This window comes from Cheilinus undulatus, linkage group 24 (genome assembly GCF_018320785.1).
Source record: "Cheilinus undulatus linkage group 24, ASM1832078v1, whole genome shotgun sequence".
Lineage (NCBI taxonomy): Eukaryota > Metazoa > Chordata > Actinopteri > Labriformes > Labridae > Cheilinus > Cheilinus undulatus.
The window spans coordinates 8,581,888-8,609,263 of record NC_054888.1 but is presented as its reverse complement, the minus strand read 5'-3'; the positions used below and the strand labels follow the sequence as shown (position 1 = coordinate 8,609,263).

The following is a 27,376-nucleotide window of genomic DNA, read 5'->3' as shown; positions in this document are numbered from 1 at the left end:
CACCGGGGGTGGAGGCAGACAGGCACGCTTGGGAAGCACCGCTACTTACCTATCTACTCACCGCATCTGTCCCTTTACGTGTCGACCGTTTCCGCAGGATTGGACTGTATTTTTTTCACTCTTAATCCCGACTGAAATCAATGAAGGAGAGACGCTCGTGTCAGAAATTATCTCTGAAATCCGGCATGGATCCCAGTCAGAGTGTGAAGTGTAAAATAGTGGTGGTGGGAGACAGCCAGTGCGGGAAGACTGCCCTGCTTCACGTGTTCGCTAAGGACTGTTTCCCTGAGGTGAGACCCCGTGCACCCAGGAGCTAATTAACCTGGTTTCATTAACATGCTATGCTAACCAACGGCTACTAATGTGACAGTTAGGCTGATGCTCCAGTAATGACGTAGGACATTCACGCGCTTGTACCTGTGTTATATACGTTAGAACGTCATGTCGCTGTAACACATACTTTTGACACTATTCCTGCCCATGTTAAGTCATTTTCATCGAAGTTTAAAGCACTTTAAAACCCTCTAAATGTCTTCTTTTCAGAGCTATGTGCCCACGGTGTTTGAGAACTACACAGCCAGTTTTGAAATCGACACACAGAGAATTGAGCTCAGTTTGTGGGACACTTCAGGTAAATATGACCTTTTGTTACTGCAAATAAGTTGTGGTGAAATGTCCGGACGTGTTCATAACATGCAGGTGACTTGCACTGTGACCCCTCTGGACATGCAGTCCAAACATAGGTCACCTTATCTTCACTAGGGAAATACTAGAGCAAAAAGGGGGCTTGCATTTTAAAATAATGAAAATTAATCTGTGACCCATTTTAATCAACAAAGCCGGGTTAATCCTAACACATGTTGTTCCTCAAGCCTGACACGTTTTCCTTCAGATTACTCACCTTTTACCCACATTAAATCATTTCGTATAATAGCTGTGTTAAACCAGTTCTAAGAGTGCTGAACTGGATTTCCAAATTCTTTCCAGCTGAGCAAAGCTTCTGCAGAAACAGGAAAGGGAAGAAAACATGCTCTCACATCTGGCGAGCACACTTTGAAATTCCTCCAATTTAGGGGAAGTTTTGTTGTGCAACATGTGTACTAACTCTCCAGTTTTTTTATTGTCTGTGCGTCCAGGGTCCAAACCAGCTGCTGTGTCTCCTACGTGTGTGTGCGTGAGCACAAATGCGTGGTTGTGTGTGTAAACAAACCCAGCTCTTCCCATCAATCAATGCCCGGGCAGTGAATAGCACAGCAGTCAGGCGTGAGTGAGGGCGTATGTTGAATGTGCGAGCATGTGGTGTGGTGTGTATGTGAGGTGGGCGGGGGCAAGCCGACAGCCAGCTGTTGCGGGTCTCCGGGCCTGGAATTCCAGAGGAGATGTTTGGGAAACTTTCTCGAATGTGGGGATCAGTGTGAAACATTTTGCCTTCCCGTAAAGGAAACAAAACCTGCCAAACCTTACCTAAGCTAAAATGCAAAATACCTTATCCTTACTTAAATATCCTTCGTTTTAGTCTCTGACAAAAGGACTCGTCCTCTATGAGAAGTCTAAGGTGATTTTCATTTTAGGTGAGCTTGTTGTGAGTGAGTAGAAGATAAAAATGGCTTCTTTTTCTTGACTGTTTAGAACTTTTGCGCTCATATGAAATTGACTTACTGACTTGTACAGTAGTCGCGTTAAGTTTGTGTGCTCTCATGAGTGAATAGCATGTATTTACACACTTACAACCAGGGCTTGACATTAACTTTTTGCTCACTGGCCACCGTGGCTACTTGTTTTTGAAAAGTTACTAGCCACTGAGCTTTTCCACTTGCCACAATTGTGTTGATGGGAAAGTATGTGTGACATGCCAAATTAGGGGCGTCTGGTATGAGATGAAACACATGCTCCATTTCCGTCTTTAATGGATAATAAGTTTATACTAATATTTAAAAAAAAAAGACTTTTAATTAACTTTATTCAAAAAATCAGAAATGCAGCTGGTTTCATCTCATTCTCACTCAGACAATTATCCACCAGAGAATGCTGAGGTTGGGACACTTTTAAAGTCCACTGGCCAAAGTGGCTAGTTGAAGTCAATCTGGTACCTGCCTCAGCTGAAATCCACCTGTATTTGGCTAGTTGGCCAGTGTAAATGTCAAGCCCTGCTTACAACACATTTCAAATATGAAAATAATGGCCTGATTTGATTGGTCAAGACCTCACACAATTGTAATTTTATGGCTTGAGTTGTATTTAAATATCAAATTTGAACTGATACGATGGAAACTAAGAAGTAGCCTATGACAAATGTTCCTTACTATTGAAAAGTAACGCTGTAACTAATACAGACTAAACCAAAATGAAGCATTTTCACAAAATAAAAACTACACTAACCAATCAGCAGTAAAAACTAATTGAAACTGTGGATGTTCCTAGCCGTATAATTCCCCATCACACAAAAATGAAAGCAAAATATAACTGCGTTTATGTCGCTAATGTTAGCATGTAGCGCCGATGGCCTTCGACCCTCTTTGTAGGCTAATATCCACCTTCCTGTGCTGAGTGGCATCACTAAATGCTTCCGTTATATTAAAGTAAATCTGGACACAGCCCTACAAATAACTTTTTCCCTATTTTTAAAGATCAAAATAGCGCGGTTCATGAAAAATTCTGCAAATAGCGTTTGTTTATATTGGTGCAAAGAGCATTGTGGCAACAAGGTGGGAGCCATTAACTACTGCTAGAGTGGCTACTAGTGGTGGGCAGCTCTTACAGATTAGACTAGTTATGTTCTCAGGTGGCTATTTCTCTCTCCAGCTAAAATTGCATTAACCAACAGTTTAGAGCCTTTGTTCTCAACTGGGGGGTCGGAACCCAAAAGTGCGTAGCAAAGTCAGTCACAAGGATTTGTCTTATGACTTACTCCATCACATCTTTTGTTCAAATTCAAGTCCAACCTGCGTAATTTTTCATTAAAACATTTGGTTGTTTTAGAACTTTTAAGGTATTTGGGTTGGGATTTGTTACCAAGGAGGTGGTGGTGGTGTCTTGATTCTAGACTACTTGAGACCAACTGGTTTAAAGTGGAGAAAATGCTCAGAAAAGAGTCAAATTCACCACAAGGGGATTGTAAGTGGGTATAATGATGAGGCTGGTGTGGCGAGTAGAGTGTGGCTAAAGTTAGCAGCTAGCGCCGCCGCTTTGCAGATTAATATCGTACATCATGAGGTTGCTCATCAGTTCAGTTGAGTGGTTTTACAGGAGTATAGCCTTCTACAGCATACATGCAACTTTATTTCCATTTTCTAATTAAAAAACCTGCCATACCGCTCTGTTCCAGGGACATGCCAACCGCTAACTAGTCATGCTTATGATTAGAGGAGAGCCAGGGGAACGCTCTGAGAGCAAAGAAGCTAAAGCTAGAGCAGCTACTAGTGGTAGGAGGCTTCATCACAGTTTTAAAAGAACATTTGACCTGGATATCAGACCTGTATTGTGTGTCTTGTGCTGCTTAAATTGATACCTAATTTAACGGTTTAGCAAGCCAATTGCTCACATCCCTAATATATGTTTTTTCTGGCTCTTTTGGGTTCTGCCCCTGACAGGTGTCCCATTCTTATTGGAAAAACTAACAATTGAATAATCTAAACTAAACTAAAAAGAAGCATCATTACACAATTAAACTAAAGTAACAAACCAGCAGTAAAAACTAAAATTGAGTACAAAAGTGAAACCAAAAGAAAAACAAATGAAACTTCCAACACTATTATAATCTTGTGTTTGACTAATTCTAATTTCACACAAATTTTTACAATTTGGAAAGTTAGAGCGGCTTTTTTTTTATATACTTTTCTGATAATGAAAATGGAAACATCAGCAGATAATCCTCACTTCCAGGAAGGCAAACTAGCAAAACAAGGAGCTCAGATTTCAAATTCTTCCACCCCTACAGTGTGTGTTTGTGTGCCTGTGTTTTAGAAGTGGAAAGGCGAAGAAATGAAAGCCAGCCAGAGTGAGAATTTTGTTTTATTGCACTGTGTTGGCCGGCCGCCTGGAGCCATATTTCTTTTTGTCTCTGCTTCATAAAACAGCAAGGGTGGGGGGGGGAGCGGTTCCTATTAGATCAGTGGGTCTGAGATGCAGCCAACCCCCTCTTTTTTAAATCCTCACCCCCACCCAGCTCACACAAGCCTGCACACTCCCTGCTTGACTGATTGATACAGCTTTCGGCTTGACTGGTTCCTTTGTAGAGACGGCCATCGGCCATAGCCAATCCGATCGATCTCTTATCTCCTGAGGTGTTTGACCCCAGCATGCTCTCTGACAAAGCCCAGGATGCAGAGTTAAGGGTAAACACTCCTCCCAAACCCACACCTCCACACACCGTGGTGGTCTTTGTTCTGCAATGATGATTGGCCTAATGAGCAGCCTGGTGAGTGTTTGTGTGGGTTTAAAAGGGAGGGTGATGGGTGTAATGCTGGTCATTAAGGTAAATGCCTGCCTGCTCTATTGCTTTCCATTTGTTCCCCTCTTGCTTGTCTGTGCTAGCTTTGCTTCCTGGGACTCTGGGTGGAGCCCGTCGGGGCCGAGGCGCAGCCTTTGATGCTTCCTACTTCTTTTCTCCGGCAGAGGAAGTGGTTTACGTTGTCTGTCTGCCTGTCTAAATGAGGTGCAAAGGTGTTTGCCAAAGAGTCAAACAGGAGAATAGGAAGACAGAGAGGGTAAACAGAGCAACCCCTGTGGTTCAGCACCTGTCTGCCTGAAGCCTCTTTTCATTTGCTGAGTTGAAAGGAACAAAAAGTAACCGACAAATCATAGGCCAGGCTAGAATTCTTTTAAATTTGAGGTTTTTCCTCTATTTCCCTTTATTTAACTTGTCAGATTTGTTTTTCAAAATGACAGTTAATAGTTTTAAACAGTTTGAAACTTCCAATCATGCTTTCCAAAAGTTGTCTTTAAATTGCTTTTCCACCATCCTTTAACCCAAAAAACCCATTTAGCAGTCCTATAAAAAGACCCCATTAGAGTGGATTGATCCTGGAATCTTTAGTGACTCTAAAACTTGCATGGATTTTTATTTTTGGCTACATAGATGCATAAAAGAAACAAATTAACTATGACAGCTATGATGAAGGAAGTGGCACAACTGAGCTTCTAAGAAGCTAACTCTGGTTCTCTTGGCAAAATGTTGTATACAGCTCCTCAAAATACATCGCTGACCTTATGGACTATTTCACCATATCTTCCATTATCATAGCTTAGATCTAAACTTAAATATTTAACATGAGACATCACACCTCAGTTGGTACATTTATGGGAGGGAAGTACTATTGGATGCCTCTCTTACAAGCAGACATGTATGAATAAAAAAAAAATAGGTGAAAGTAGTCAACAAATACACTTGGGTGGCTTTATAGGGCTCAACATTGTGTTTCAGGAAGCAAAAATCCCATTCCGTTTTTCCATAGCTGATTCGATTATTAGCCGTGTTATTAGAAGTATCGGAGTTGGACTTACCACAAGCTACCTGAATTTGAAACGATGGTATGAGCTCCTGTAAAAGACAAAAGTTTGCAAGATATTAACCTTGTTTTAAGAAAAAAACAGCCTCTCTGCAATCTTTGCAAAAATATACTACAATACCCATAATTCTTGAGTGTTACAGCAGTTTCTCCAATCAGCAGTTAACATGGACCGTGAATGAATGCATGGGAAACACGGCATAGCTTTGGCAGGTCAAAGGATAATGTCTTTAGTTAAACTTTTCCTGGCTGAAGTGGTGTCTATTAGCCTCTTAATGGCAATTTCCATTGCATGTTAGCATAAAGCTCACACTTTACGCAGATGATATAGTTCTTATTGACAAATTGCAACCAAAATTTCTTAAGTTTGTTAATCATAAATTAGTGTTTTTCACGAATTATCGGCTAGTTTGGACTTGAAACGGAACAAAAGTCGAGCATAAACAAAGAGATGTTGACATGCCCTTCAAAATAAAAGCACATCAGCAAATTTTTGCCACATACTTTTCCCAGGCACAAATTTGATATTTCTGAATCCGTTTTACTGCTCAATATTCCACGTCGTTTCTCAAGCTAATTGCTAACTTTGTACCTTTTTAACTTCGTCAACTTCTGAACCTGTTTGTTGGATTTTATTCCTAAAGAAAAGCTTGTTGAATCTGACAGCTGCTTGCTTTGAGAGTAGTGACACTCAACCAAAACAATAAATTTACAGAAGTCAAAAAAAACATCTGAAAGATGCTAATACCTCATATTAAGCTTGTGGAACTGCAAAGCTGGGATTATGAACTCTAGGGATAAAAGGTTCTCTTTTATGGGGCTGGAATTGCAAAGTAGCTTGGGATATCTCACAATAATGATAACATTAAAAAACTCTGGAAGACAATAGGTGTAAGTCATGCACAATGCCATCTAATGTGGCAAATTTCACATTTTTGCCTTAGTTGATGGTTTTACTGCTTCCCTTTGCCTGAACTGATCTACATGAAACAACTTCCTCTTATTTTAGGAATATTTAGAGATGACAATTTCCTCTGAAGGTATTTTCTCAGGACTCTAGAACATACCCATTCATTAGACCCCAGGGATCTCATTTGATAATATTTATCCCTGAGAACTTAATGGAAAGTTTTTTGTTTTTGTTTACTGCTGCAGACTCGGCGCTGTAAAAGCTGACCCACTTTGAAAGCCAAGCTTAGAAGTAGGACTTTTAAGAATGGTGCATCGAGACTTCTGTAGTTTCCAGGACATGTTGTATGTGCTGTTTCCCATGTCATGCTGGACAGCTCAACCGTGGAACTTTTTGCTGCACTTTCTAAGCTCCTCTGCCCCCTCTTTCCCTCGGTCGGCAGCCATTGTTGCGTTGGATCACATTTCTGGGCTCAGCGAATTGGAGCCGCATGTCTGGCATTCCTCAGACTAAAGGTTTCTACTTCCTCCTTCACAAAGACCCCCATTGTACCCAGCAGGCCCAGATCCTTGACGCAGTGAAAGAGAAGTGGCATGGTTCACTAAAGCCTTACCTTGTTTCCAAGGGGGGAAATCGAATCACGCTGGAATTTGCCGACATGTGAGGCAGCCCTGAGCGGGCGGTGTTGATACAGTGTATAAACTTGAGGACAGTGGAATCTTGGGAGAGATTAATAGACTTCCTGTCTGAGAAAGTCATGGAAGGACTCTTGCAATGTTGCACCTGACCTTATCAGTGTCCAGCCTTTGACTTGAACACCTTTATATTTTTGTCCCTCCATATCCTCTCTTACTCTTAGTTAAACTCCACAGAAATTATTCATCATTAATATGGCAATGAAAGACATTAATAGCACAGACAGAGTTTGTTTCTGTGGGTGTATTATGGTTGATGGACAAGATGGTGAATAGGAGTTTGACCATCAAAATCTGGCGTTACCACTTCCATAGTTGGAGGCATTCAGGGCAGGATTCTCGCATGACCTTGCAAATCCAGCAGCCTCACATTGTGATGTGATTTAGGCAGATATGGAAGCTGTTAGTACGGAGAAGAAATTTTCAGTCTGCATGCCATTTAAAATGAATTTCAGCCCGCACACACCAAGGATGGGTCAATTCAGGTAAACTGGCTGGTCACATAACACCTACCTAGATCGCTTCATGAAACAAACACAAACAAGTCATGGGATATGTTATAAGACTGAAAACTGATAAATATCACTCAGGCTTACGTAAAACTGCACAATACATGCTGCTTTTTGGAGATGAGGAAAACGACTATGCGGAATATTTCTATTTTATATTAGCTGATGATTTTGAAAATGCCTCTAGCTAACAACCCTGTAAAACAATTAAAACAGTCAGAGATGTATCTGTGTGACAGGGGTGTAACAATACCTTGTCATAAAAGTCAAATGTGAAGATCTGAAATCCATTTGACTACATTGTATATTGCAGTATTCACAGCTGATGGAGCCATCTGATTCTGGTATCTTGGTATGAACAGTAGAAGTAGAATGATATTTGCAGACGATATAGGCTGATATTTGCAGACATTATAGGCCTATATTAACTGATGATATAAGCCTGTATTTACTGACGATATAGGCCTATACTTACAGATGATATAGGCTGATTTTTATTGACAGTATAGGCCTATAGTTACTGACGATATAGGCCTATATTTTTTGACGATATAGGCCTATACTTACTAACAATATAGGCTGATATTTACAGCAGATACAGTCTGATATTTACAGGTGATACAGGCTGCTAATTACAGCCTACACAGGCTCAAATTTTGGTGCCCAAATGCAGAAATCATAAACAACTTACTAAGATGATGGTGATGAGATTAAAGCTCCTGTGAGGAACTTTTGATTGGTGTTAAATTTTGCACCTACTGTGGTAAAGCATCTGGTTTTAACAATGAAAATGCTGCTGAAAATGTAAACAAAGGCTGTCTCAACAGCCTTTATGTTGCGCCTACCCCACGGCAGCTGTTTCAAGCATTAAAAATGATGATAAGACTTAATCAGACTTGTTGCAGATGGTCTTGTTTGCTTTTGGAGCTCATAAAGAGGCACTAATGTTCTTGCAGTCTGTTTCATAATGAGATGAAAACTTCATGTATGGTAGCTTTAAAAATAATTGTCTGTAGTGTTATATGCTGTGGCTTTAAATTTGTACTGGCATTTTGTAATAGCGTGTTGTGTAATGTTTTATATCATCATATTAGTTTAATACCTTTTCAAATAATGATGGCAGGTTGGTAGTGTTTGCAGCAACAGATGTCTTGGTTTCCACAGCAACTGGAGAAGATATATTGTTTAAGGTAACTCCACTTTAAATTGCTTTGTTGTCTCTGTTTGTGTTCAGTGTGTCTGGCTGCTGAGAGGTTATATATTTAAGTGCAATAGTGTGGGATGGTTGGACATGCCTGTCGCTGTTTGTTGTTACCACAGGTGCTCCCTAGGGCTTAACGCACACTCAGACACACGCTCAACGCCCCCCCTCCAGCTCTCCTCCCCCTCAGCTATGTTAGCAATGCAGTAAATCAGCAGGCCTGCAGACCTGTTGCTGTACCTCCAGACTGTTGGGCGCAGCTGGCTAACCTCAGGACTGTGTGAAGTAAATTTCCATGTCAGTGAACCGTTTGTGTGAAGAGATATCTTTGACATCATGAAATAGTTAGGAAGGTATTCCAGATGGGGCAGACCAGGAAATTTCTCCTTTTTCTTTGTGGTAATGGAACATCTGGATGTTTGAATAATGAGTCACATTATATGAATAGAGCGGGATGTATTTCCCTGTTTGTTTCATGTATATTAATAGTATTAACTGGTGTTTTTCCAGCCCAGCTGTAGGGGAAACCAGCCTTGGAAACAGATTAGCAAACCCTGAAGGGAGAGCATTTTTTAAATCTTGGAAGAGGTTTGTCAATATATTTAACAGCCAGCAGATTTTTAATTTGAAATAAGACATCCAAAATCAAGAAACAAGCTGCTTCCAAATTGCCATTTTAAAATAAGAAATCAAAACATATTCAATTGGGAATCAAAAAAGCATCCTTTTTAAACATCACCTGCAGCAGGTTGCATGTATAGGAAAAAAGAATGTTACAGTCCCAGTGTTCCATTCTTTAATCTTCTTTTTTTGATCAGAACACAAAAACAATAAGGGGAAAAGTGGACCATATAAAAAAGAGGGGTTAGAGTTAAGAAAGCGAAATGGAAACAAAACTGTTTCACGATAAAAATCTACCATAACCAGCCTGCGCCAAGAGCATGGTTTTCCATGTATTTTCTTATTTCTAAACAAAGATTAGATAACAGCTTGCTTCTTGATTTTGGATGTCTTATTTCAAATTCAAAATCTACTGTCAAAAAAACGATTTTTATTTGGGAATGTGAAATCCAAAATCAAGAAACAAGATGTTTCTTAATCACCATTTCGAATCGGAAAGCAAAACATGAAAAATCCCTGCCTTCAGCAGTTTCATGCAGTTAAATATTAAATTCAATATCAAGAATCATGCAGGGACAGTTTTTCACTGCCATTTTTCCATCTCTATTTTTCTGTTTCCCATTTTTCATTTTCTAAATCCCAGTTTCAGTTTTCCAAAAACAAATGTTTCTATAAAATGCTTTGTTTTTCATCTTCCCATTTGTGTGGCATGGTGTTGTTGTTGTGGGGAAAAAATAATGTTGGTATTCTGTTCTTTGTTCTTCTTTTTTTAAAACCAAACATAAAAACCATAAAATGAGAGACAAATGGGGTTTTTTGTTTTCCGAAAATAAATTGAAGGATAAAATACTGGTCGGTTTTCATCTTACTGTTTTTAAGTTTGGATAAAACAAGGACGATCAAAGAAAAGGATACTGTTTATTCTTTTAGACAGTGTGGCTTTATTTGTTTTTCCTTTTTTGGTTTGCATAATAACAAACTGTTTGTTTTTGTTTTCCAAAAAGAAATTTAGATGAAATACTTGGACTGTAACATTTTTTGTTTTTTTTTTGTTGCAGTTTTCCATTCTTTGATCTGTGTTTGTTGATCCAAACATAACAATGATCAGATGAAAACTTGACAGTTTCTTTTAGTTTTCCAAAAAGAAATTTGGATGTAATATTGGGACTGTAACATTCTTTTTTTTTTTTTTTTTTTTTTTTTTAAGTTTTCTGTTCTTTGATATATGTTTTTAATCCAAACATAACAATGATCAGATGAAAACCCTTTACAGATTTTTTCTTGTTTTCCAAAAATAAATTTGGATGTAATATTAGGACTGTAACATTCTTTTTTTTTTTTTTTTTTTTTGCAGTTTTCTGTTCTTTGATCTACATTTTTAATGCAAACATAACAATGATCAGATGAAAACTTGACAGTTTCTTTTAGTTTTCCAAAAAGAAATTTGGATGTAATATTAGGACTGTAACATTCTCTTTTTTTTTTTTTTTTTTTTTTTTTTTTGCAGTTTTCTGTCCTTTGATCCACATTTTTAATCCAAGCATAACAATGATCAGATGAAAACCCTTTACAGTTTTTTCTTTTGTTCTAAAAAATAATTTGGATGGATTATTGGGACTGTAACACTCTTTGTTTTGCAGTTTTCTGTTCTTTGATTTACGTTTTTTGATCCAAATATAAGGCAAGGCAAGTTTATTTGTATAGCACATTTCAGCAAAAAGGCAATTCAAAGTGCTTCACACAGGACTTTAAAATACTTTCACAACGGGAAAAAAGAAACACAGTGGAAAAATCTTGAACGAAACATGTAAAAGGTGATTAAAAGCAGCAAATAAGATTCACAGAAGATAAAAACCTGGGTTCCTCTCAACCTTGGTCTGGAGACTGAATTCTGTCCCAGACAGTTTCACGTTTCTGGCCAATACCGGAAATATAACAATAATCGGATAAAAACTCAACAGTTTGTTTTCCAAAATTCCAAATTTCACGCATTCATTTCTTTTTGTAAAACATAAAAAAAAGAAACAGAACATGAAAATTGAGTCTTTCATTTACTGTTTCTTGATTCTGAATTTAATATCAAACTGTCTTAAACAGTCGTGGCTTTGTATTTTCATGTTTTGCATTCCCATTTTTAAATGATGAATGGGGAAACTGCTTGTTTCTTGATTTTGTATTTCTAATTTCAGAATAAATCTGTTGGCTGTAAAATACACCGACTAAGATTCTTCTCACTCATGGAAATCATTGGAGTTTTCCTTGGGACTACAGAGGAAGATTGGTATTGTTTCGCCTTAAGCTGTATTCTCTTGTGTCATTGTGCAGAGCAGTGTTCATTCTCGTTGAGCACGGCACAAGGGAGGACGTGTTAAAAAGAAAAGGCAAGAGGGCTGCAGATTTGTGTGTCAGTGTGTGTTTAAAGGACAAAGAGGGTGGACAGGGTGTGCGTCTTCCTTCCAGATTTAGAGATCCTGTGGGGGAACAATGACAGGAGCTAATTAGATGACAGTCACCAGGTCTTTGTGAGTGCATGTTTGTGTGTTCCCTGTTAGATTTCCTCTTATCTTTCCGCCTTGGAAGAAGATGACCTCGAAGCAGAATTTGGTCTCAGACGCAGGCCTAATGCAGTTACGACTCTGCTGTAAACGCCAGACAAGAAAGGCAGCGTCTCTGATTAAAAGTCTCCTGAAAAGCATTTACAGACCCACACTTAGGCACATGCAAATTCTGATCCTCTGAAAGTTACAGCTCTTCGGTTTTTGTGTTTATGCAGCACAGCTTGAAATACTTGCAGAGATGCTAAAAATACCTTAATCTCCAGGTAAATTCACAGGAATATGTGCTCACTCTCAAGAGACACTTTGAAAACAAGACCTCACACACTGCAACCAGCAATCCACATGCGTGTCATCTCATCAAATCGGTAAAAACAATCAATTCTTTGTAAAATGTCAACCAGCCCCACAGCTTACCCTTTCAGTCGCAGCGTCTTATTTTTCCAGTGATTTGCTCCAGGCAGCGAAGGCTGAAAAAGTATGAAAAAACTAAACAATACAATAGAGCTGTGAAAGATTTTTAGACAGCTGTGAAAAATTGGAAATACATTCTTGTGGGGAATCCCGCGCTTCTCCTTGGATTGTACTTCCTGTAAAAGCTGCCCAGTATCGGGCCTTTTGTTTAGGTGGTGTCACCTGTCAGGCAGCTTTTCCAAAGATCCTCTGGGGGTGAGTGGGAAACGCAGGAAGTTGTTGGGAAATATCATCTGAGACCCATTATGTATGCATGAAGGCAAAAAAAATAATCCAAGCATTTGTTGCTCAAGCATCCAAACTTCAAAGAATTCCAGGTTTTTTAAGAGTGGAAAAAAACTAAGAAAGAAATTAGCTGGATCCTGAATGGTTTTTGTGAATCAACATTTGGTAAAGTGCGGGTTTCAGGGTTTAAGCCAGAGCCATCTGTTGCACAAATTACCCTCTTAAATCATAAAAACACGTCTTTAGAACCCATTGCTGTCATGAACTTATGATTTTTATTAAAGAAAAATGTTAAGACTGTTTTTTAGCTTAAGTCTGAATGGCTTGTGAACCAACACTTAGGGAAATGTGGGTTTCAGGGCTTTAACCAGTTAGCTATTTATAAGAATCCATCCATAATTGCCCAAACAATGCCAGCAACGCCCATTCTCTTTGTGAAAACATTCCATCAAATGGAATGGTGGTAAATGGGAAAGATGGAGTGATTTTAGCTTTTTAAAAGCTTAAAATATAAAACCATGCAGTTTAGCAGTTATTACGAGTCCAATTCTAATGGCTAATGAGTTAAACATAAAAGTTATGACCCTTTTGAATAGCCATCAGTGTCATAATGTTAAAAGTCAGTTTTATGAGTGTCTGTTCTCTCCCTTAAACTGGACAAATGTCTCCATTCTCATGGGCGAGGATTCCATAAACAAAAATCACATGCCTTGCCATGTTAAATGAACTGGAGTCTCACTTTTGAAACCTCATTAATACATTGTTTAAAATGTCAGCCCTATGTAGCCGTTGGCTAAGTTATCAGAATCAGCCTTCATGACTGTTGGGTGGTCATCAGAGTGACTTCATGACTGTTCAATGGTCATCAGAGTGACTTCATGACTGTTCAATGGTCATCAGAGTGACTTCATGACTGTTGTGTGGTCATCAGAGTGACTTCATGACTGTTTGATGGTCATCAGAGTGACTTCATGACTGTTCGATGGTCATCAGAGTGACTTCATGACTGTTGGGTGGTCGTCAAAGTGACTTCATGACTGTTGGGTGGTCGTCAAAGTGACTTCATGACTGTTTGATGGTCATCAGAGTGACTTCATGACTGTTGGGTGGTCATCAGAGTGACTTCATGACTGTTCAATGGTCATCAGAGTGACTTCATGACTGTTGTGTGGTCATCAGAGTGACTTCATGACTGTTCGATGGTCATCAGAGTGACTTCATGACTGTTGGGTGGTCATCAGAGTGACTTCATGACTGTTGGGTGGTCTTCAGAGTGACTTCATGACTGTTGGGTGGTCATCAGAGTGACTTCATGACTGTTCGATGGTCATCAGAGTGACTTCATGACTGTTGGGTGGTCATCAGAGTGACTTCATGACTGTTGGGTGGTCTTCAGAGTGACTTCATGACTGTTGGGTGGTCGTCAAAGTGACTTCATGACTGTTTGATGGTCATCAGAGTGACTTCATGACTGTTGGGTGGTCGTCAAAGTGACTTCATGACTGTTGGGTGGTCGTCAAAGTGACTTCATGACTGTTGAGTGGTCATCAGAGAAACTTCATGACTGTTGGGTGGTCAGAGTGACTTCATAACTGTTCAATGGTCATCAGAGTGACTTCATGACTGTTGGGTGGTCATCAGAGTGACTTCATGACTGTTCGATGGTCATCAGAGTGACTTCATGACTGTTGGGTGGTCATCAGAGTGACTTCATGACTGTTGGGTGGTCTTCAGAGTGACTTCATGACTGTTGGGTGGTCGTCAGAGTGACTTCATAACTGTTCAATGGTCATCAGAGTGACTCTGTGACTGTTGGTTGTGTGGATTTTTGGTTTGTGTCGACTTTGTTACCCCTGTATACAAAGAGGTGTATCCTGTCTTTTTGCCAAGTCATCATGAGCATGTCTTAGCCCTGTTTACTTGTCATCATTTGTGTTAATAATTGTAAGTTAAAGTAAATAAATAGGCCTTTTCTGTAGGATACTGTTTTTCCCTTTGACACCTTACCCACCTAAGCAGGGAATTCAAGCATTGAAAAGTACAATTGAGAAGAAAAGAATCTTGTTTCTGATTGTCTCATTGTAGCATTTTAAAGCAGCATGCTTGCTTGGTTTTAAGCAGATAACTTAGCATCTGTGACCGTAAATAAAGCTGATATAATCAATAGACTAATTTGTTTGTGCCTACATGTACCCGACAAGCAGCCTCTGCCTTCCTTTGCTGTATTTCTTTTACTGTTTTATTTTGGCTCAAAAGAATACCACACAATAGTTTGCCAAAACGCTGTATGAGGTCTTCTCGTTGATTCATCCTCCATGCTCATAGTTGTGGCTGCTATTTTAGCTGCTTTGTAGCTTAGCTTTGATGCTGGTTTGCTGAATAAGAAAAGGCAGGGGCCAGAAAAAAAGCTGTAACTCAGTTCTGGGTCTGTTGAGTTACAGATATGTAACCAACTCAAAAAAAGCTATTAATGTGTCTTTGATGCACTCATAGTGGGTTATGTTTCTTCTTAAGTATTCTTTGTTTTCCTATTTGATAGAGCAGAGATTTCTAGATAAGTCCAAATTAGCCTATTTGACCTTCTCCCAGAAAGTCCTGGCTCTAACACTGGGAAAGTATGAAAATGGACATAGATCCGGCTCAGGTTTCCACATTCATTGTGCACACATCAGTTGGTGTCACGCTTTGTTGTGCAAGCCCAGGGCCTGGAGGGTAGAGAGGATTGTTTAAACAGTGTCGTCTCCAATACAGACTGTTTAGATTAGGTAAACTAGATCCCTCGGTTCGTGTGTCTGTGAGTGCGACACTCACATTCCTGCCTTTTCTCCTTAGCTGTGTTTAGAAAAGGACCTCCCAGGGGAACCTTCAGTTACCAAAAACAAAATTCTCCAGATTTTTTGGCAGCCGGTTCTGTGTGGTCAACCCTTGTAATGTGATCTTGACTCACCTTGACATGACGCCACCCCTCCCCTCCCCCTTTTTTCCTCTCTGGAGATGCTTCAGTCTGGCGCAGAGATGGGCGTCTCCCCTCACACATGGTTTCAATTTTGAGAAGGGGAGTCATTTCCCTCGCTCTGAAGTTTCTCTGTTTCTCCGGTGAGGATTTCTTCAACATTATTATAGTCAGCACATTTTTGCACTGATTCTGCATTATTTGTTTTTCTCGCCTGGTTGCCATGGATTATGGCTGAGCTGCAATCATGCCTTATGAGAATAACTGTCAGAAATGCTTTAGAGTTAAAAGCGGTGATTTGGCCGTGTTAGCACATCCAAGAAAACATGTCTGAGGTTTTCTGTAGGCTTGGTTGCTGACTCTTATTTCATTGTAGGTATTTCCTTTACACTGACAAGGATGTTTAAATCTTACAGTTTAACGTTTTTTTTTTCCGCCATCCAGATGTTATGTCTTAGTCATACCAATCTACTTAAGATGGATGTGGTGTGTGGTTTAGCATTGTCTTGCCAAAATATGCAAGGCCCTCTGAGAGAGACATTGTCTGGATGGGAGCATATGTTGCTCTAAAACCTCTCTATACTCCTCATTATTGATAGTACCTTTCCAGATGTGTTAGCTTCCCCAGCATAGGCACTAATGCAACCTCGTACTATCAGAGATGCAGGGTTTAGAACTGTGTGATAAGCTGGATTGTCCCTCTCCTCTTTAGCCTGCAGGACACAGCATCCGGGGTTGCCAAAAATAATTTCAGATTTTATCGTCTGACCACAGAACAGTTTTCCATTTTGCCTCAGTTCATTTAAAATGAGCCTCAGAATCCTTTAGGCTGGATCCCTATTGAATAAAACATGATAAGTAATTTTCTCAGGGCTGGTCACAAGTTTACAAGGATGAACTGAAGCAACTCTGCTGCATAATTTGTGTCTTTTTTCTTTGTTTTAGGATCACCATACTACGACAATGTGAGGCCCCTCTCCTACCCAGACTCTGACGCCGTCCTCATCTGTTTCGACATCAGCCGTCCTGAAACCCTTGACAGTGTACTCAAAAAGGTTTGTACCATTTCCTTAGTCATAAATTCATAAAGCATTCTCTAATAAGCACTATAGAACTTCTCCCCTTTAATCCGTACATTCCTTAAATTTAAATTCTTGTCTGATCAGCTTATGTTGCATTGAAGTGGATCAAAAGTCTACAGTCAATTTTTCTTTGTAGTCACTTCAGATCGCGTGACGTGCATAATAAAGCTGTAGTGTGACTGGAGGGTCGTGGGGTTAAATCCCAAGAGCGTCTGAAAGAAGGAAGTCAGTCTCTCTCCGCAGACCTTTTAAACTCTCATAGCCACCAGTTTCTCACATGGAGCAGCTTGTGGTTGATGTTGGATGACTGTGGTTGCACTGGCTGACTCCCACATGTTGGAGTGAGGTCTGTTTGTAAAGCGAGACATACAGTGTTGGTCATCTGACCTGTGGAGGGATTTGATGAGACTGAATCTTTAAAATGACTGTTACCTACTGCAACCTGGTTCTGATCTTGTTCTGTAAGGAACTTCCTGTTTTTACAGTCAAATATCCATGAAAAGTTGGGAATGTAGACATGATCTCAGTACACACTGCAACCACCAGGACCCAGCTACAATTCAGTTGAATTTGGACTTTCTCACACATATGGTTTGTTTGCTCAGGTCCAAAGTAGTTCATGAACAGATTTGTCAGATTTATGTATTTTCCAGTTTGAGAGGACACAAGTGAACAAACCAACTGGAGTTGTGCCAGTTCCTTGTAGCACAAGAAAGCAAGTAGTATCAGGTATCGGCAGGTTTATCATTATCTGGTCTATTCCAATATGTTGATGAAAAGCCACAGAAGTCAATTGCTTTCAGGTGAAATATCGGGACAATAAGAGAAAATAAATGCATGGTGGAAGCAGAGAGTCTAATTTAGTCAAAGCTAACAAATTGCCAGAAATCAATGTTTTTTTCCACCAATGTCATGTGTACGATATCCTCACACCAGTATCAATAGTTTTTAATAACTATAGATAGAAAACTACAGGGAACGTTTCCAAAATTGAATGTTTTTCCAAAGCTATGTTTAGCTACTAGTAAGATACAGTCAAATGCACAAGTTTTAAGGTTTCATCACGGAGCCTGATGTCCCACAACCCTGGGCTGGAGAGGGGGGAGGGTGGCAGCCAGATTCAAGCTCATCACATCGACACGATTGCCGCTTAGAAGCCAAGGTCAAACTTCTTCACTGTCAGGGCATCTCGCCCTGACAGTGCCCTCAGGCGGGCTTGCTTGCCATTGCACTCCTTACTTTAGCCTCAATTTTTGTCCCAAATATGCCCTAAAGTTCTGATAAAGGTCATATATTCTAAGAAAATCAAGAAAGCGACATGCTGTATTGATGAACCAGATCTGAATTTTAAGTGCGTCTTACCTGTGGAGTTCTTAACATCTTTATCCAAAGGGTCCAAAAGCTTTGGTACACATTGAGCAGAGTTGGAAAACTGAAACCAGCCTCTGGACACATCACAGATTCTACCTAAGATGTAGTGCTAGATAGCAGAAACAACTGGTCCTCCAAAATGTAAGTGCATGGCTAAAAGGGGAACTGTAGCTTCTCAGGAGACTAGCATTAACCAACAAAATTATGTACTAGTTCAAAATACTGCCAAACCATGCAGTGCAAGAACCTGTGTGTATACTGTGCTCGTTTACATCCTGTTAGTAGAGCCAGAAGTAAAAGCTCATTTACCAGAGCTGCAGCCTGTTCATCGCAACAGTCCTGACATCACAAACATAAAACTAGAATGGCTGTCTGAGGTGGCAGACCCCCGCCTAAGCAGCGCCACCGAGGACCTCACGCTCCCATTGATTACCATGGTGTTCAAAACTTCGAAGTCCGAGAAAAACCAAACGGGTGCGGGTCCGTTCTCGAGTTATCTTGTACACATACAAACAAACAAAGATACGGAACCCTTTCCATAACCCCCTGCCGATTTCAGCGGCGTGGGTAATGACCTGCGTTAAGGGCCAAAATGTAAAAATATTAGTAATGCATTTGCCTGAGTGGTAGCTCTGGTACTGACTTGCATTGGTGACAATGTTGACATTGAAAATAGCTAATTTTCTCACTTTTTACCCATCCAAAACACAAGGGGGCATGGTGACAGAACCTGGTGTTTAAAGGGTTAAATTTCTTGAAAGTTATTATTTAATATTCATGAGTAGAGGGGGCGTTAGTTTAAAAGACTAATAAAAAACTTCTAAAAAATATTAATGTGTTATAGTTTTATAGCCTAATGTATGGAATGAGCCATTTTGGTACTGAAGGACTTCAGTGTCGCCTTTTTATTTTTTATTTTATTTTATTTTTTACATTTGGCATTGTGCAAAAAATAATGATGCATAAAAATCTATGCGGCCAAAATTGACATATACTGGGTTCTGATAACCAGGATAAAAACATTTCTTTCACTTTTCCCCCTAGAACACAAGGGGGCGTGGTGACAGAACCTGGAATTTGCAGGGCTGAAATACTTAGAAGTTATGATTTTAAACATTTTTATGAGTTGGGTTAAGATTAACATAAAAACTTTAAAAAATATATGAATGTATAATAATTGTATAGCCTATGTATGAAATGAGCGATTTTGGTCCTTAAGGGCTTAAGGGTGTAAAATGTTCAGAGCCTCCCAAGGTTGAGCATATAGTCAACTTAATGTGCACATGCCTACTTGGTATCCAATCAGAATTTGCATTACAGTAACCATTTCATTCCACCCAGAAGAATTAGAGAAATAGAAACCATGCTCTTCTTAAGTTTGACCTGTCATCAGAGACCTGAAATACACTGAATTTGGCCCCAGGTCCAGAACTTAGAGAACTCTCACTTAATTATGTGTATTCAGCCCTACTTGACTGACCCCCAAATAGAAGAAACCAAGCTAGAATGCTGATGTCATGTGTTGAGGTACCACACTGGCCCCATTAGCTGTAATTGCCAATTTGTTAAGCAGTTCTAGTGAAAAGGGCTGTCCACTCATAAGTGTGGTTGGTTCAGCAAGCCTGATCAAACTGTGTGTTCCTCGCCGGGTAGAGGTCATGTATCAAACAAGAGACGTCTTGATAAGAATTAGCAATGGTCCTGGCATAAGGTCAAGTAGTGATACACACTGTACTGAACAACTTCCTCTTTAGATTTCAATGAACTTGATCCCCTGACCAGCCATCCCTGAGGCACATTAGCCTCAGATTAAATCCCCAGGGGAAAGGCCATTGATCACAGAGCATTTATTGTTGTCAGGGTGGAAACATGGGGATTATTTGTAGTTCCTTTCCAGGGTAGAAAGCGTGAGGGGCTCCAGGAAGTGGCAGCTGTAACCTTTGTACTTGAAGGACGTCTGACGGGGGGCTGGACTCATGGGATTTTGCGCCAGGTTGATCTGACCAATGTGCATATTTTTACATAGATCTGAACATTTTATCATCGTGTATTCACATGTTCTCTCATGGGGACATTGATCTGAATATTGATCTTTTGCTTGTTTTCTACCTTTTTGCTGCCAGCAGTGGTAGATAATTTCCTATTTTTTTCTCACTTCTGTTAAAAGACAGTATTTCCTCTATGAATGTTGCATCATTATGTGCTTTTTTTCTTTCTCCACAGTGGAAAGGGGAAATCCAAGAGTTCTGTCCCAACACGAAGATGCTGCTGGTTGGATGCAAGTCAGACCTGCGCACCGATTTGAGCACACTGGTGGAGCTTTCCAACCACAGACAAACGCCAGTTTCATATGACCAGGTATGCAGTTTAAAGATCACTCTATGTGGTAATTCTTTAAAAGACAAATATAACCCCAAATCCAAAAAAGTTGGGACACTGTGTAAAATGTGAAACAGAATGCAATGATTTTCCATATTTTAGTCACAACAGAACATAGATGCTGAAACTGAGATATTTTACTATTTCATGAAAATCATCTCAATTTGAATTTGCTGGCAGGAATGCATCTCAAAAAAGTTGGGACAGGGCCATGTTTAGTCTTGTGTAGCATCCCCTCTTCTTTTACAACAGTCTATAAATGTCTGGGAAGTGAGGAGACGAGTTGTTGGAGATTTTGGAGAGGAATGTTGTCCCATTCTTTTCTGATGTAGGTGTCTAGCTACTTAACACTTCTGGGTCTGCTTTGCCAGATCTTTTGTTTTATTTTGCGCCGAATGTTTTCTGTTGGTAAAAGGTCTGGACTGCAGGCGGGCCAGTTCAGCACCTGACCTCTTCAACTATAAAGCCATGCTGTTGTGATGGATGCGGTATGTAGTGTAGCTTTGTCTTGCTGAAATATGCAAGGTCTTTCCTAAAGAAGCTGTCTGGATAGGAGCATATGTTGCCCTAAAACCTCTTTATCAGTGTTTCTCAACCCTTATCAACCAATGAGCCAAATTGTTGAAAAAAAACCTTTGCAAGAGCCACAATCTAAGTGGTGAAAAGTGGCAAAAACAGCTTGAAGAAGCAATATAAAAATGTTAAAGGTGGCAGAAATGGTCAAAAGCAGCAAAAATGGGAGAAAAGGGGTAAAAATGAGGAGAAAAGGTGGAAAAAGGGTTTGAAAGTAGGCATAAATATGGCATAAAATGAGTGATAAGTGACTAAAATAGGCAAAAAGATTGGCAAAAATGGGCAAAAATTAAGAAAAAAAGTGGTATTTAATGGCAAGAAGTAGCTTAGATGGGCAAAAATGGTATAAAAGTGGCAAAAATGGGTAGGAGAATAGGAAAAAGTGGTATTTTATGGCAATAGGTAGCTTTACCCGGGGGAATTGGCAAAAAATTGTGAAAAAGGGGGAAAAATGGGATAAAAGTGGCAAAAAAATAGAAAAAAGAGGGTATTTCATGGCAAAGGGTAGCTTAAATAGGCGACAAGTGCCAAGTAACAGGGAAAAATGGCAAAAAAGGTAGCTAAAATGGGCAAAAATGGGATAAAAGTGGCAAAAATGTGTAGAAAAATAGGAAGAAAAATTGTATTTTATGGCAAAGGTAGCTTAAATGGGCAAAAATTGGCAAATGATAGGGAAAAGTAGAAAAAAGAAGTGGCAAAATTGAGGAAAAAAGTGATATTTAATGGCAAAAGGTAGCTTAAATGGATGCAAAGAGGCAAAAAAAAGGTGAAAACAGTTAAAAAAGTTTTGATTCTTCTGACCACAGAACAGTTTCTAGTTTGCCTCAGTCCATTTTAAATGAGCTTTGCCCCAGAGAAGACGGTGCATATGGCTTCTTCTTTCCATGATACAGCTTGAACTTGCATTTGTGTTGACAGCCAATGATTTCTGGAAGTGTTCTTGAGCCCACGCAGTGATTTCCAGTACAGAATCATGTCTGTTGTTAATGCAGTCCTGCCTGAGGAAGCAAATATCACCAGTATCCAATATCCACCTTGACCTTGCACTCAGAGATTTCTCCAGATTCTCTAAATCTTTGGATGATACTGTGCTGTCTTTGCAATTTTATGGTGGGAACATAATGCTCCTCCAGTTGATTTTCATAGGCACCACTTACTTTTCCATTATTTTGTTGCCCTGTCCCTACTTTTTGAGATCTGCTACTGCCATCAAATTCAAAATAAGTGAACCTGTCCGATTCAGCATCTGATCGTTGAATTCTGTTTTTATCAACGTGTCACACAGCCCGCCCCAACTTTTTTGGAATTGAACAAAGTAGTTTAGTGGTGGTAATCACTAATGAATTATCCAGCATTGTACTCAACTGTAAGCATGCTTTACTGATCCTTAAGATCGGAAATCCTCTCGCCTTTATTGACGCCACTACTAAAAAATGCGTCAACCGCTTTCTAACCAGATCTGCATAAGCCTCTTCATCCAGCGTTGACCATATTTGACCTCTTCCTCCTCAGGGTTCCAGCATGGCCAAGCAGATCTCGGCGCCTTACATCGAGTGCTCGGCGCAGCAGTCGGAGAACAGCGTCAGAGACATTTTCCATGTGGCCACGCTGGCCTGCATCAACAAAAACAACAAAAACGTGAAGCGCAGTAAGACCACCCGCGGCAACAAAAGGATTTCACACATGCCGGGCAGGCCCGACCTGGCGGCGGTCGCCTCGGACCTCCGGAAGGACAAAGCCAAAAGTTGCTCAGTCATGTGACTGATCAGACTGAGGGGGATTAAAGTGAGATTGAAGACTGAGCACAGTGCAAGCAGGAAGCTGTTGAGCAAGCCTCTCTCCTGCATGCTAAAGACCCCTTATTTGTCTGGAACGGGGGTTTATAAGCTTCAATTCATGTACATGTTACTGGAATACTCTACACCAATGAAAACTCAATGCATAGTAGCATCCCAACCCATGTGGCCCCCCGCCCCACCAGGCAAGGAAGCTATCTGTCAGCGGGCTACCTGCGAGGAAAAGGAAGTGACCGGCTTCCGTTGGGAGCACAAAGCGGATACGATCGAGGCTTTCCACGCCAACAGGAAGTGAGCAGGAGTGATGTCATTCTGTAAAGATGGGGTTTTAAAACATATGATCTTTTGAAAGCGAGCCAAAGGTGGCGATGGGGGGCGAAATGAAGGAGGTTCTTTTGTTTGTACTGGATCAAAGACTTGAGCTCAGAGGGCTTATTGAAAAACTCGTCGCCGTAGTTTGGACGTGACTCACCCTGGCCCCTGCTTACTCTTACTGTTAGCCTGTGTGCAGAGATTAGAAGAGGATTCTTTTAGTCATGCACAGAGGAAACCTGACGCTCTCCGTCCCCCCTGTCTATGATATCTTGTCGGTATAATGTGAAGTCATTGGTGTGTTACTGCATCATTGTTTTATTTTAGCTTCATCCTGTTGACTCCAACATGACCACACCACAGCTGTGAGCATGTTTGTACCAGCCACACCACCATTCTCTCCCCTAAACAACTCTGAATTCATGACGACTCTCAAAAGACAGATTATCCTAACTGCTCTCCACACTGACAGTTTTATGGTCTCCTCTGTATCGTAACAGGGCGCCATAAGAAAAGGGCTTAGAGCTGCGTTCAGCCTCAAGGGATTCAACAACCGTTCCTTGAGATAAACAAATGCAATTTCGCTTTCCATTTTCACCGATTCGCAACACTATTTTGAAATGAGAAAATGAAAATAACTAGCATAATAGGTTTCTAAAACCTCTCTGTTCCTTTAGTGGGCCTAAAGACTGAAATTAACCATCATTTTAGAGACATAATAGTCACTAATTGTGTAAAATGAGAACCCAAACAGACTGAGACAGTTAGAGCCATCTTTTTCACTGCACTTTAGGGAGGGATTTGTAATGAAAACTAAATTTTAACTTTGTTTTTATGGCTTGAAAAACATCACAGCGCTCTGCTGAGTGTTTCCCAGAAGTGTTCAGAATCTGCAGTTGGGTAAAGTTCTCTTAAGGCCAGGTCACACCAGAAAGAGTGGCTGGAATTTCCTTAGAAGTTTCTGCTTTTCTTAGATTTGCTCATGTACGCAAAGTTTATCTGCAAGTAAGGTTATCATAGCCGGTTAGTGTTGCATCTTTTGACCCAGACGGATGGGTTTCATAGTTTAACGAATGAGCAAAAGGGCTTTTTGAGCTGATGCAACAAGTCTCTGAATACAACTTTACATGGAAAGCGAAGTTTAGCTATGGTTATAATTGCATTAGGTAGTTTAACTCGACGGAACAGTAGATGGCTGTACATTGCTTTTCAGCTAGTTACTGTGAGCCTTCTTCTCATTGCTAACAAGTTCGCAAGCAGCTAGCTTAACTTATTGAAAACATGACAAACTTTACAGCTCTAAACAACCTGACTTCTGCTATGGTTGGTGTTTATAATGGTTATCTTCCATGTCAAAGCCTAGCAAGGAGACTGGGGACCATGCACAGAACACCTGGTCTTACAGACGTGTATACATGCATGAGTAACCACACCATATCTTGGTGTGTAAGTCTGTTTTTGCAAAATCCCACTTCATACGATTTCAAAGTAATATGTTAAATGTAAAAAGTCATGTTTTAGTCAGACTTGTATAGTAATTTGACTTTTCTAACCTGTTACAAACATTCTGAGTGACATTTAATGAACTGGCTAATTCACGTCAACAAATCTAAGACATCATATTGGATGTGCTAAGGGTTTTTTTAAACACTATACAAGCTAAACTTATTAAAAATGATTTGAAAATAAGTCGCAAGATTTTTAGAATATTGGCGTCAAAATTTGGTAAACGTACAGAGCGAGATGGTTTGCATGTTAGCACTACCTAACTCTCTCCGACCACTTCCTGGTGCGACCAGGCCTTCACTCTGATTAAATTCCCCCCACCTGGTTTTGAATTTAAGTCGTCCATATCAGTGTTATGTTGTCACGATGTTGTCAAATCTGAATGAACCTTTTCTAAAGTGTGGTTTTCCCTCCAATAACAGTGCAATTAAAAATCAGTTTAAATATCAAAGTATTTATGCACTTTTAATGTTACTTTCAAACTCTCTAATTAGGTTTTTTTTGTTGTTGTTTTTCAAATGCCAACGCTGTCAGATTTGGCTGCTCTATTCGTCCAAACTCTTCATTTTCTAATCTGTTGTTTCCCCCGTGTACATTATCATGTTTTCTTGAATGTTGATGTCACCTTCAGATGTCTTTGCTGATGTTGTTGCCGCAATATTTATTGAATTATATATTTTCCCTTTAGAATAAATGCCAATGGAAGTGAAGAGAATGTGTTTTCTGTTTATTGAAACAAACATTTTAAAGACACTAAGGAATTAAAGTGTTATCTTTCAATGGGAGAGTTAAAATAGCCATATTTTGTTGCTGCTTTAGGACTATGATAAGATCTTATTTCCCCATTTATTTAAGGTCATTAAGGTTAAACCAAGTAAGACTAAGAAAAATATGCTATTCTTACATTACTATACTTATACAAAGACATTGTCTTGAATTTCTACAAGAAAATCAAAAGCTATGATAATTTCACTGCTTGTTCTACATAAACAAAGGTGATCTCTAAGGTAAACCTATGATTTTGGGTAAACAAAGGCATGATATGTAGGTCAATGCAGGTTTAAACCTGTTGTTAAAAACCTGATGTGGACTTCAGCACCTGTGGTGTAAACAATTTAATCTCAGGCACATTTGTGCATTTACGTCAAGAGATTTGTAATGTTTCACAGGTGTCAGCGTGCTGAGAATAAAACTAATATGACGATAACCACATGAAGGAGTGAAATACCATATACTACTGAGAAGGAAGTACTTTCCGAGGCCAGATTATTGTATTCTTTAGTCGGCAGGATATATCGGAATTCCTGCCTAGCAGTTATCAGCTCCACAACCTCTGGACAGTGAAAGTACAGTGGTGGCCATTCCTTGCTCATAAGAGGCCATAAAATAACGGATGAACGTGAGCCCCAATGAGCTTGACCTTTAACCTATGGCCTCCAAAATCTAATCACGTCTTGCTTGGGTTAACATGGACGTTTGTGCCAAGTTTGAAGAAAATCCATCAAAGCATACTTGAGATGGCGTTTTCATAGGCAAGGGATGATTATGAGGCCTGCTTATCTTGACCTCTGAGTCGACCTTTGGCTTCACGAATGTAGTCACTTCATCCTCTGGACAGAGTACAAGCATGACAAAAATCGCTAAGCTCAAGTGCTCTTGAGGTGTAATGTTTACAGGTAAGGGTTGAACATGAAGTCTAATATCCTTGACCTTTGACTGTTACCACATTGCAAGCAATGGATAAATGTAAAACCAAATTAACTTGACCTTTCACCACCAACATTAAATATTTTTATCCTTGACATGAAGTGGACATCTGTGCAAAGTCTAAAGAGAATCCCTCAATGTCAAAGTGAAACAAATTTCTACAAAGTAATGTTGACTAAATAAAGATATAATGTAAAATAAGTGACTCAATAAATATTCACCACCTAATTCAGCTAAGGTTTAGCCAGTTTGTGGTTGTAGTCTCACAATTAGTGAAATGGGGATCATCTGAGTCCAGTGAATATATCCTAAATGATTCAGTATTAATGGCTTCCATTACACCATGAAGATAAAAGAACACTCCAAGCAACTTATTGAAACCTGTCCACTCAGACTCAGTGCTGAGATTCTAGCCAAAAGGTACATCTACTGAATACTGACTTGAAGGGGGTGAATATTTATGCAATCACTTAGTCTATTTAACATATTTTCACTCAACTGACATTACTTTGTAGAAATCTGTTTTCTCTTTGAAATTAAAGAGGTTTTTTTTTTTTTTTTTTTGTAAAAGGATTACATTCGTCTAGCTCTTTTGAATGCGCAATATTTGAATTGGACTTACTCACAGCTGAGGCTCACCTGGGATCTATGATGACTGCACATCACAACAGCTGATATGGTTCAACCTTTTGTTTGCCCTCTAACAAAAGCCTTTGACATGAGCAGGATGCACATAATAGCTAAAAACCCCCACAGTTATAGCCAATATTTTCCACTGGATTCAGACGGGCTTTGGAGGATTATCGACTCTTGCCTTAACAAGACTGGGTTTTTTAAAGTTTACATGACCCACTTTAATGGAGATGGCGTGAGCTTGTAAATTTAGGTGGGGTTAAACAACAGTCACGTAAATAGTGGCTTAAAACGGGGACTCAGCTCTTTACTATCATAGACGCCAGGCCTTCAACCACAAACACGTAAATGCTTTTAGCTAGCTTCA

At 39.8% G+C, this 27,376-nt stretch overlaps 1 protein-coding gene across 1 annotated transcript; it reads left to right on the top strand.

The window, feature by feature from the left end:
- Positions 1-25,379, top strand: rnd3a (Rho family GTPase 3a). The gene is made up of 5 exons (XM_041781875.1): positions 1-290; positions 544-631; positions 16,596-16,705; positions 20,327-20,461; positions 22,568-25,379. Exons 1-5 carry the CDS (start codon positions 141-143, stop codon positions 22,814-22,816), a joined length of 732 nt encoding a protein of 243 aa, XP_041637809.1. The 5' UTR covers positions 1-140; the 3' UTR covers positions 22,817-25,379.
- The last annotated feature ends 1,997 nt before the right edge of the window (positions 25,380-27,376 follow it).